Below are 10,194 nucleotides of genomic sequence, written 5' to 3' on the forward strand. Positions count from 1 at the left end.
ATTACAGCAATGGTGCAAGTCCATGGTACTCAAGGAGCAGTGTTATGTATTTACAAATGTGCAGTTCTTCCAATTACCTTTAAAAGTGCTATTTTGCAGATCTTTGGAAGTTAAGCCAATTTTAAGTGCAAGTATGATTTGCAGAGCACCAGATATTAGTTGAGAGGTTGAGAGGTTACAAAATCAATTCATGTCCTAAAATGGCTGCTGCCATACTTAGAACGACTATGCATAATCTTATTTATTCACCTTTTTATATTGTCATTCATTGAGGAATTCCGTAGTTTGACTACTGGCTATGTCCAATAAGAGTTTATTTCCCCCCCTTGAAAAAACAAACAAGCAAAACTCTCTCCTCAGTGGTGTATCACAAACTGTTTGCAAACTGTATAGCAACCTATTTACCTAGAGTAAGTTCCATTGTATTCAATAGCACAGAATAAAATATCGCATGTGCTCGCTTACTTGGGGGAAGCTTAATTCCCACAATTTTGAAACATTTCCATAGGTACAAAAGAGTAAATGGCCAACCAATTTTATATTTTAATGACTGACCATATAGGAGAAAATATGGTTATCGCAATAAAATCCTGGCTACTGAGGTATCTTTAAGCCAAATTTTTTATTGAATTCAGGATCAAGTATCAGTCCTCACAACCAAAAATGGAATGGAATGCTTGAAGTGCATCTTTCACACTGACATGTCCATGAAGAGTGCAATTAAATGAAAGCAAAGAGCCTCTAGAAAGTCTCAAAATGACTACTCAAGATCTGAAAATTAAAAGTATATCTGTATTTATAGGCAGACATAGGAATCACATTTTAAGATCAGTGCTAAGATCGTAACAAGATAATACAAGAAGCAACATTTCAGAACTTCAAAACAGTAAAGGAGTCTTATCAGTGCAAATCTAACTTCACCAACACCCCCTACAGAGCTTACCAGCGAAGATCTGCAGTTTAAAAGCATTAGGTTGAATACAACCAGTAAGTGCACCTGTTTACAACAGTCCTATAGCAACAAAGCAGCTTGCCAATTTGTGTTCAGAGTCAGGCATGTGCAATTAATAAACAATGTAGACACCCACCTCTATGTGATATCCTCCATTCGTTTTGCATGGTGTTGTTATTTTTCTTGTCCCATATATATTAGAGTAACCCATGCAGGTATAATAAAATCAACAGCTCCAATGTATATGCCATGTACTTATCAGTTGATCTCCAATATAGAAATCTGAAGGAAATCAGGAGTGTCACCTGCAGAAGCTTCAAGGAGTTCCACTTCCCACCCCACCCCATATTTTAATTTTATATGGGGCAAGTTGCATATGGATGAAACACCAAGCCTTTGACATAAAGCAATGTAGTTCTTATTACAGCAGGGTCTTCTGTGTCATTTTCCTCTACTCTGGTCCCCTATAAGATGATCTTCTAGAGGAAGAATGTTTATTATAACTTCTGTTCTTTCGGAAGAGACCTTTGCTATCATTACTCACCTGCACCGAACCAACACATTAGAACTCAGTGATGTCAAGTGTAGGATGCTAGAGCCAAGAGGCATTTTAAAAAGACAATCACCACCTTGTTGGGACACTGGCTACCCTTCTCCACTTACTCGGGGTTTTATGCCAGCCTATCTTTTATAAATTGTTGAAAATGCAACAGTGGGCCACAAAATGGAAGGGGAAAAGGGGAATTCCATTCATATTTTGAAGGAGAAGACCTTCATAGGGTGTATTACCAAAACTTTCTTTTAATCCTGCTGAAGTGGGGGACACATGGAAGTTTTCTTTAAAAGATAGGGGGAAAATGGTGCCAAAACCACACAGAAACTTGTTCCTTGGATTATGGAAAATATTGCATATCCTACAGACATGTCTGCAGTGCAGATGGATGGATAGACCAAAAAACCTCAAAGATTTGCATTTTCAGTTGACTTTTCCTGCCCTTTGACTGTTAAGATTTTCTATCACTCAACCAAGACACAGGAAGATGCAGCAGAACAGTGAGAATGTGACTGATTTTCTTTCTGGGAGTCATTTTATCAAAAGTCACCTCCAAATCATTTCTGAGCATCCAAAATGTCCTGCATCATTCACAGGACTGCATCAAGTTAACTGGATCTGTGGTTTCCAGGCAGTCACATCACCCCTCCAATCATTTTGAGACCACTGGCACTGAAGAAGTCCAAGAAAAGCAACTGCGTATTGTTCATTCGGTCAAAATTACAGGCTAGCCTATAACAGAGCAACATCCTTATTTTCCAAAGTGGACTTCGGGCAGGTCAGGCATTTCTGTGAATACAACAAATATTTGTTCCACTAAATTGAATACACAATAACTCAACACTGAATGTCCAAAACCATGTCGAACATTCTGTAGATTTCAATACATTTCCAGAAGCTAAAGAAGCTCATGCAGTTAAAGTGTAGTGCTGTTGTCCACGACTTGTTGAACACAGGAGTTTCTAGAAAATCCTTCATCTGAAAGAGAACTTGATCACTGTGTAGAGCACCTGCATTCTACATAAGAGCTATGCCAGACAATCGCAATCCAGTGCCCTTTAGATGCGTTGGACTGCAATTTCCAGCCAGCATGGCCACTGGGCAATCCAACTTTGGCAAAAGTAGACAAAATAATACTTTTGTTGTTTGCCATCCTTCTCTTGTTCTTCTTAAAGATTAGAAGAAGCCAAATCTAGATAACATCACATTTAAAAAAATGCAAGAATGCCAAACAACAAGGTAACATTCTAGGTAACATTTTGGACTACAGCTAGCAAGCATTGAATGGGCTTGTTGAGCTGATGCTAATCAAGGAATGTTTCAAGTACCTGTAGTGGTGCTCCTCCATCTCTCCTAGAACCAGCTAGCAGCAATGAGATTTTGCTGGGCTAGGGAGATGAATGGATGTTGTGCAAAAAGTCAGTGCTAACTTAAAAAATTAATTCATATTTGTAAGGACTTTAGGCTCAGTTCCTAACACCGTTTTGGGTATCTGTACATAAAAACCAGACATTTTAACATTCTTCAACAACTGTCCCAAACGAGTATATTTTTTTCTTAATTAGCCGAAATCCAGGACTCAGGATCAGGGTATGCTTGCCACCAGAGGCAAAGCAAGCTCTGGAAAAGAAATCCCTAAAACTAGGCCATGAACAACTGTCTTGCTTGAACACCAGCGTCAGTTCAAAAGTAGAAACGACAGTGGGGTCGTAGACAATCTTATCCAACCTTTTACATACATTTCCAGTTTCCAAGTTGACATGAATAACACAACCCCTTAAGCCACAAGGCTCAGTAGAAGAGAGACGCAAGATATCTTGTGCTATCCTCCTGGTTAGTTTCTCTGGGACCAGAACTCTTGAGCAATGCAGTCTTGTCTGTTTTGATTTAGACAGGCACGTCTCCAGCATTCGAGCTAAACTCTGACATGTCCGTTCCTCAAACACCATCTCATTAAAGTTGGGTTCAGGCACTACATAATCCCAATAGTCAAAGTCTATAATGAATGGGAGAAGGAGAGAGGAAAAAGATTCTCAGTAACTGGCAAGAAGCCAGCCACCACTTGTAATATCAAATAATTACATTAGACCAAAAGTTAAGCAATGGCTATTTATTTTCCTAGCGGCTCATCAGGTTAATGACAAATTGGAGTCAGTTTAAGTTATTTGCTGCCAACAGTATTAGATTACATGCAAAAATACAGTTTATTATAAATTTCTTTTCCCTATGATAAAACTGGCTGCAACTGAAATGCATGTTCATTGCAATGGCTAGAGCCTTCCGTGTGTTTTGGACTGCACCTCCCATTTTTCCCAGCCAGCAGACTGGGGATTATGGAATTAATAGTTCAAAACATCTGGAGGGCACCAGTTCATCTACCCCTGGAATATAGCCTTTAGGCCAATAGCAACCTTACATTATTTGCAAAATCAGGAACAGAAGATGTCAACAGAAAAAATGAAAAAATGACGCAGCAGACATTGAAAAAGCAGGTGATCCAGCAGTGTTTTAAAAAGATTATATTTTGGCAAGCTGTCAAAAACAAAGCCAAGATGAGAAGCAACTAGTTTACTGTATTAAAGAATCCATACATGAAAAACAAAATGGAGAGAAAATAAGGTGTTTCCATACTTTTTACATACTAAAGGGAATTATGCAGAAGGTGACAACCCTAAGCATTTTTTTACTGGGGGTTAAATCTCACTGAACTCAGAGACTATGAATTCTAAGCAAACATGTCTTGCTACCATTAAAGCTATTTGTCCCATCTGTAAGAAACCTTTAGTTTTGCTTTAATTTTATAGGAAAATACAACTTCTATTTAAGCACAATGGTTTTCATTAGCTTTCAGGATACACATTTTCTTTAATACTGCTGAAGGAGCAGAATGTGCTGATTTCCCTCATTTAAAGCATGCTTTTGTCATTACAAATATTCTGAAATGTTGACGCTCTGAGTCTCCCAACTGCTTTATACAGAGTGAAAATGAGCATAAGGTACACAGAGTTGTTACGGGTACAAAAGCTTTCCCCAGCTTCAGATGTTTTGGACTATAGTTCCAAACAGACCTATTCAGTGTGGCCAATGGTATGGAATGCTGTAAATAGTCATTTTAAGCATCTGAAAGGCAGCAGAATGAGCAAGAGTACTTTGAACATTATACCCCAATGATGCATTGTCTGATTACAAGAAAGATTCTGATAGATTTTTTTTCCTTCAGCAAATTTTGAAAGACACAAACCTATTCCAGATATGTTATACTGCTGCATTGCCTAGGCTGTGCCTTTTCCATTATCAGTGCACTCTGGATCTGTTCCAACCATGCTCAACTCTTACACCAGGCTTAGGAAACTTGTGGTCCTTCAGATGTAGCTGGCCTGCAACTCCTATCAGTCCTTGCCAACTTAGCCAATGGTGAAGGGTGACGGGAACTGTAGCCTAGCAACATCTGGGGGTCCCACATCTTTCTTCAACTAGTTACAAAATTCTGTTTTAGGGCTGCTCTGTTGAAATATACACTGTCAAAGAACTGCAGGCCATTTTGTGAAGAACTTTTGATCCAAGGAATAGGAAAAGGGAAGAATATTGCCTACAAAATAAATACATAAGATTAATATTATAACACAGGAATTGTATAGTCCTCTGAGAGGTTGCTCCCAATAGGCCTTGGGGTACTTTAAGTCAGCAAATGACGATAATCACTACCACGTAACCCACTCACCAGTTACAGCAGCTTGTTGAAAACGTTGCTGTATCATTTTGGAGATACATGCAGAGTTTTTGTTGGTTAAGCTGCTGGTTGCAACCATTCTGAACTCTTCTCGCTGCCAGTAAGTCAATGTACCTTTCTTCATGTACTGCAAAAAGGCAAATGTGGTTTATTGCTAGACCATTAGAAGTCAGGCAGTAATAGAACACATGATATAAAGTCGCAGGGGGGTCAGGACAACAGCAAAGCATTCACCTGGCTAAAGGTCTATCAGCAGAACTCTAAACATGACTACTCACTCAAAAGCAAGTTCCATGCTTTTCAAAGGCACTTACTTTCAGATAACTGGATACAGGATTGTAGTCCATGAGTTATTTAATCCATTATCAGTTTAGGGGAAAATTCATATTTTAAAGAGAAATCACACTCAATTCTTAAAGTTTTGTTTTTTAAAGCTGCAACTCCTAAAGAACATTTTTGGGGTTTCAAAGCAAAAACAACAGACAGAGGAAATAAATAATAATAAACTGTTAGTTATAAGAATCCTGTCGTTACAGTGCAATCCCAAGCAACCCTGCTCAGAAGTAAGCCCCACCGAGTTCTATGGGCCCTCCTGCCAAGTAAACGTGCCTCGGTTGACCGAATAACTCAGCTTCCAAGACAAAGAGCCCCTCTTACCTGCTAAAAAGTAAAGGACATGAAAAGGCTTGCTAGAAAAGTGACTTCGGCTTCATCAGAAAACACACTTTAAATAGAACTTTTTAAAAATCTAGAAAAATACAAACCCACCCGCGAACCTATCCCCGTCTTTACTACAACCACAACGTATTTATAGGCATCTCCCCCCCCCCCCGCCCCGCCCCGGGTTCCCAGGGGCCGTGTTACACTTGGCAAAGAATCCGCCTTCTCATTGGCTGCTTCCTTAACGTGGGCTCTTGTGTTGCGGAGCGAAGCGGCTCAAACAGCCTCTGCTCAGCCAGCCCATGTGAAAGGAGAGAGGCCGAGGGCGGGCGGGGCGGGGGACGGGACGGGTTGCTCCCTTGATTGGCCAGCCTGGATGTAAGGAAAGTCGAGGGAGACGGAAAACATCGGTCAGCTGACTCGTGTCACTCTTTCTCATGCGTGTCCACAGGCGAGCGGGAGCGCGCGCAGTGGCCCGTCTCGATCAAGGTGTGACTTTCGGGCACTGCCCGGCGGTCTGTGGAAGGTTGTGCGCGGGCGCCTGGACCCGCTTCTCTTGTCGGGGTTTGCTCTTCTCTGCCCGGCGCGTGTTGGGCATGTCCTGCTAAGCTTCACGTGTTCGCCGCGCCCACTTCGGAATCCAATCTGGGAGGAGGGAGGCGTGCCCCCACCCCTCTGAGAATAATCAGCTACCTGGGAGCAAGTACCCAAGAAGAATGTTGCGTTTGAATGCAGTTTCGTTTTACAGTAAGGGCCACTCTAGACAGTAAAATCAGAGACTCAAAATAAGAAAACCCCTAATGAACAAAGAACCTTGCATGCAACAGAGACCTTGCATTCAGGATGCCAGACTCGTACAGCACACGTGTTTCTAATGCACGTTCGAACCTGTTCAGGGTAAGGAGAAAAAAAATGTTCAGCAGAAACGGATGAGTAGAGGAATCGTTTGGTGCTAAGTAAGCCTCTTCCCGTTGCGGAATTCAGCTCTGTTCCAGCTCTGGGCTACTCTCTATGGGGCAGAGTGGGAAAAATTTTAATGTCGTCCTGCTCCCAGTGACCCTACTAGGGGAGAAGAGGGTGACTTTGTGCAGGCCCTTTATCTCCCGAAAAGCTTGAAACATTTAAAACTATTTAGTGGTGTTATCCCAGCTAAGGTGCCAGGGGAGGTTTTCATCAGAGTTACAGTTGAAGAATGTTAAATCTCCCCTTCCTGCAATCTACAATAGTAGTGAAAAGTCTCCTACCATCGCCTATTGTGAAATATATCTAAAAAGGAGACACTTGACATGCTTTCAAGTGATTTAAGCCAAATGTAATTGCTTCCAAAGCTTCTCTGTTGCTAGGGGAGGGGTACAGTTCTTTGGTGGTAGGCTGCACTTTTTGCATGCAGAAGGTCCCAAGTCATGGCATCTCGGCCTGGGGCTGGAAGAATGCCTGCCGGAAACCCTGGAGAACCATTGCAAGTCAGTGTCAACTATATGGGCCTGGATGGGACAACAACCTGAGTAAGCATAATGCACAAGTCCATTCTGCGTTTGTTGCTTGCTCTAACTGACAGGGCGTGTTTCTGGCCAGGCCCTGTAGTTTTTTGACAGATAGGGGTTAGGTAGAAAAAAGAAAATGTAGGTTGACATTTAAGAGTGCTGTCCATTCTCCTTGCCAAATTTGGGTTTGATGCAAGCCAATCTGACCATGCAGAGTACTCACTTCATGCCAGTGTGCCCTAATTCTGCCTAATCTTGGAAGGCATGGAAGAATCAATCAATCAGTGGCAGCCCAGAGGAAGCCAGTGCACCCATAGGACTGTGGGTGGTGAGCAGTGGTAATTTTGAAGTGCAGGTGTGTATCATTATATTTCCCAGATCCACACTGCCAAGTAGAATCCAGAAGTATAGACCGCCGATTCATCTTAGCATGCCACCTGCAGCAGGTAAAGCTAATGGATCTGAATTTCCCTTCAAGACCAAACTATTCCAAATACTTGGCGGGTTTATTATTCAGTTGCTGGGAAAAATCATTTCTTCTCACCTACCTGGAGTGTTTGTGACTAAGGTCAGGGGGAACAGAGAATTTTGAGGGGTAAGGAAAGTGTCTTGTGTTGCATTGCAGTGAGCAACCTTGGGACTTAAGGGGAGGGGGAGTTCTGCTTTTTCAGCCACTGTCCTGACCAGAATTTCCCTTCTAAAGTTACTATTTGTATCTCAAGAGAATCCTCCATTGCACTTGCATGCTTCCCTTGAAATCAAACAGCAGCTTCAGGGAGGAAATTGTTCTTTGGAGTGTGACAGGAGAAGAAAGGGACTGATATGGTTTTCATGTTACAGTGATAGTTCCTGGGTCCTTTAACTCAGGGATTTCTGGGAATGAGGGATTGTGTGAGCCTTTTCTGATTTTAATCAACAACCCAGGACACCCTGTGTGTTTTACAAGCTGAACTTATATAGTCAGGAGCATACACTCCTTAGTTCCAGGTACCAACTACAGTCATGTCCTGTAGGTGCAATTGTGAATGTTTATTAATGGCTTGTGTGTTTGTCCATTGGATCTCTGTGTTTTGCTACAGAGCACGGGTGGGCAACTTGTGGCTCTCTAGAAGTTATTGGACTACAAATTCCCTAGTCCTTCACCATGAACTACGCTGACTTAGAGCTTCTGGGAACTGAAGTCTAAAAACATCTGGAGGGGCCGCAAGTTGCACACTGCTCATGTGCCCTACTGTTAGTTTCTATGGAAGGCATGGCTGGGAGCCAGCTGTCATGAGAAGCTCCTACTCTCCGACATTTGCCTTGCAGCACAGGCTATCTGATCTGGAAGAATGTGGCTCGCCATGTTTTGAAGAGTCAGGAAAGAAGATGGTGGGGTGTCTTCGGTAGCACAAGGCATGCTGTTCCCTCTGAAAAATGCTGGAAAAACTAGAGGCAGGGCCAGGAGAAACTGGGATTGGAGGAGCTTTTCCAGAGCAGAGGGGACCATGAGAAGAAGGAACTCAGTGCAGCATTCCCCAACCTAGTGCCTTCCATATCTGTTGGACTGCAGCTCCTGTCAAGATGTGTGATGTCTGGGAATTGGGGAGTTGCAGTGTAATACATCTGAAGGGTTGCTTGTCTGTAATTACCACTGTTTCAGTGTCCAAGCAGCTCCAGGCAGATTTCATGCATCTGGTTCACCAAAAGTTCACTTGGTAAGGCACATCTCAAGCCGATCCCTGATGATGGAGTTGAAGCAAGGAAGCAGTCATCAGTTTTGAAAACTTAACTAGCCAAACTAGGCCCAGTGTTTTGCATTATTTTCTCTGTTCAAAGAGCTCCCTTTCCAGATCAGTGCAGTGGTTCGTCAATTAAAACTTCTCTTTGAGCCACTTTGATCGCTGACTGAAACAGCTCCAGGAGAATGCAAATAATTTGTTGGTGCCTCATTAGCCTGATGGATTAATGTTTGTCTGGCAGCCACTTCTGCACAAGTCACTGCAACAGGGGTGGTGAGACAGCTGCCCACTCAGCTGTGGCGTTGCCTGTGTTAAGTTCAGCCATGTTGGCGGAGGAGTCTGTGGGCTGCTCCTTATTCTAAAGATGCTATCAAAGCATTGTGAGACCAAGGAGAACACAAAACTTCATATAGGGAATGCATGCCCTGCATGGTCAAATATATCTGCACTGATTCCCCTGGTATTAACTCAGCTAGAAGAAATCAATGCTTAGGCCCTTCTGTTTCCATGAAGGATGTTTAAACAGGACTGGTTTTGTCACAATTAGGACTGCGTTTATGAGCCAGCCAAAGGTAAAAAGACATTGCAATATTAGGCTCTATTGGGAGAAGCCTAGGGTACCTTCAGAAAAGGGTTTTTTGTGGAGTGCACATTTTTGGCCCTCATTCACATTTTACTGGGAGGTTCAGGGGGCACTGGCTTCTGTTTGTAGTCCTCCCACCTTTTCTTGCTGTTCCTGCTGCGTTTTCTTACTAGAGGAAGTTCATGAAGGAGACAAAGATGGAATAGCTAATAGTCAGCGTTCACTTTTGCATGTCACAGTAACTCACTGTGGCCAGTAAACCACAGCAGGTTGGTGGTTGTGTGAATGAGTCATGGTGAGTCAGTTGCCATGTGAACAAGCCTGACACAACTGGGCTCACTGTGGGTTGTTGCCCAACCCCCTCCCTCCTTGATCTTCCTTGGGGTAGAAAGAATGGAATTTTTCTCACCACTGTGAGCCCTTTTTGGCTTGTCGTGGCTTTTTTCTCATTTTTTCCCTTGAGATAATGAAAAAAGCTGCAAAGTCAGTTTTCATGACCCCTGTGTGGACA

The 10,194-nt window shown here is 42.6% G+C and overlaps 1 protein-coding gene across 2 annotated transcripts; it reads right to left on the reverse strand.

Moving 5' to 3' along the window:
- Positions 1-782: 782 nt before the first annotated feature.
- On the reverse strand, positions 783-6,022 carry DDIT4L (DNA damage inducible transcript 4 like). 2 transcript variants are annotated; one of them, XM_044429595.1, is made up of 3 exons: positions 5,893-6,022; positions 5,227-5,362; positions 783-3,501 (listed from the first exon to the last, which is right to left on the reverse strand). In XM_044429595.1, the coding sequence occupies exons 2-3, from the start codon at positions 5,357-5,359 to the stop codon at positions 3,020-3,022; spliced, it is 615 nt and encodes a 204-aa protein (XP_044285530.1). In that variant the 5' UTR covers positions 5,360-5,362; positions 5,893-6,022; the 3' UTR covers positions 783-3,019. The 2 variants fall into 2 exon arrangements, with proteins under 2 accessions (XP_044285530.1, XP_044285528.1); XM_044429593.1 differs by lacking the exon at positions 5,893-6,022 and adding an exon at positions 5,550-5,884.
- Positions 6,023-10,194: the final 4,172 nt, after the last annotated feature.

This window comes from Varanus komodoensis, unplaced genomic scaffold (genome assembly GCF_004798865.1).
Source record: "Varanus komodoensis strain SLA01 unplaced genomic scaffold, ASM479886v1 scaffold2, whole genome shotgun sequence".
Lineage (NCBI taxonomy): Eukaryota > Metazoa > Chordata > Lepidosauria > Squamata > Varanidae > Varanus > Varanus komodoensis.

Bases quoted from the DNA above. Each gene is read 5' to 3' on its own strand.
- DDIT4L (XM_044429593.1), bottom strand. From the start codon at position 5,582: ATGGACTACAATCCTGTATCCAGTTATCTGAAA. The intron at 5,363-5,549 runs GTAAGTGCCTTT...GCCTTTTTGCAG, and splicing joins CTGTATCCAGTTATCTGAAA to TACATGAAGAAAGGTACATT. The intron at 3,502-5,226 runs GTGAGTGGGTTA...CATTCATTATAG, and splicing joins TCAACAAGCTGCTGTAACTG to ACTTTGACTATTGGGATTAT.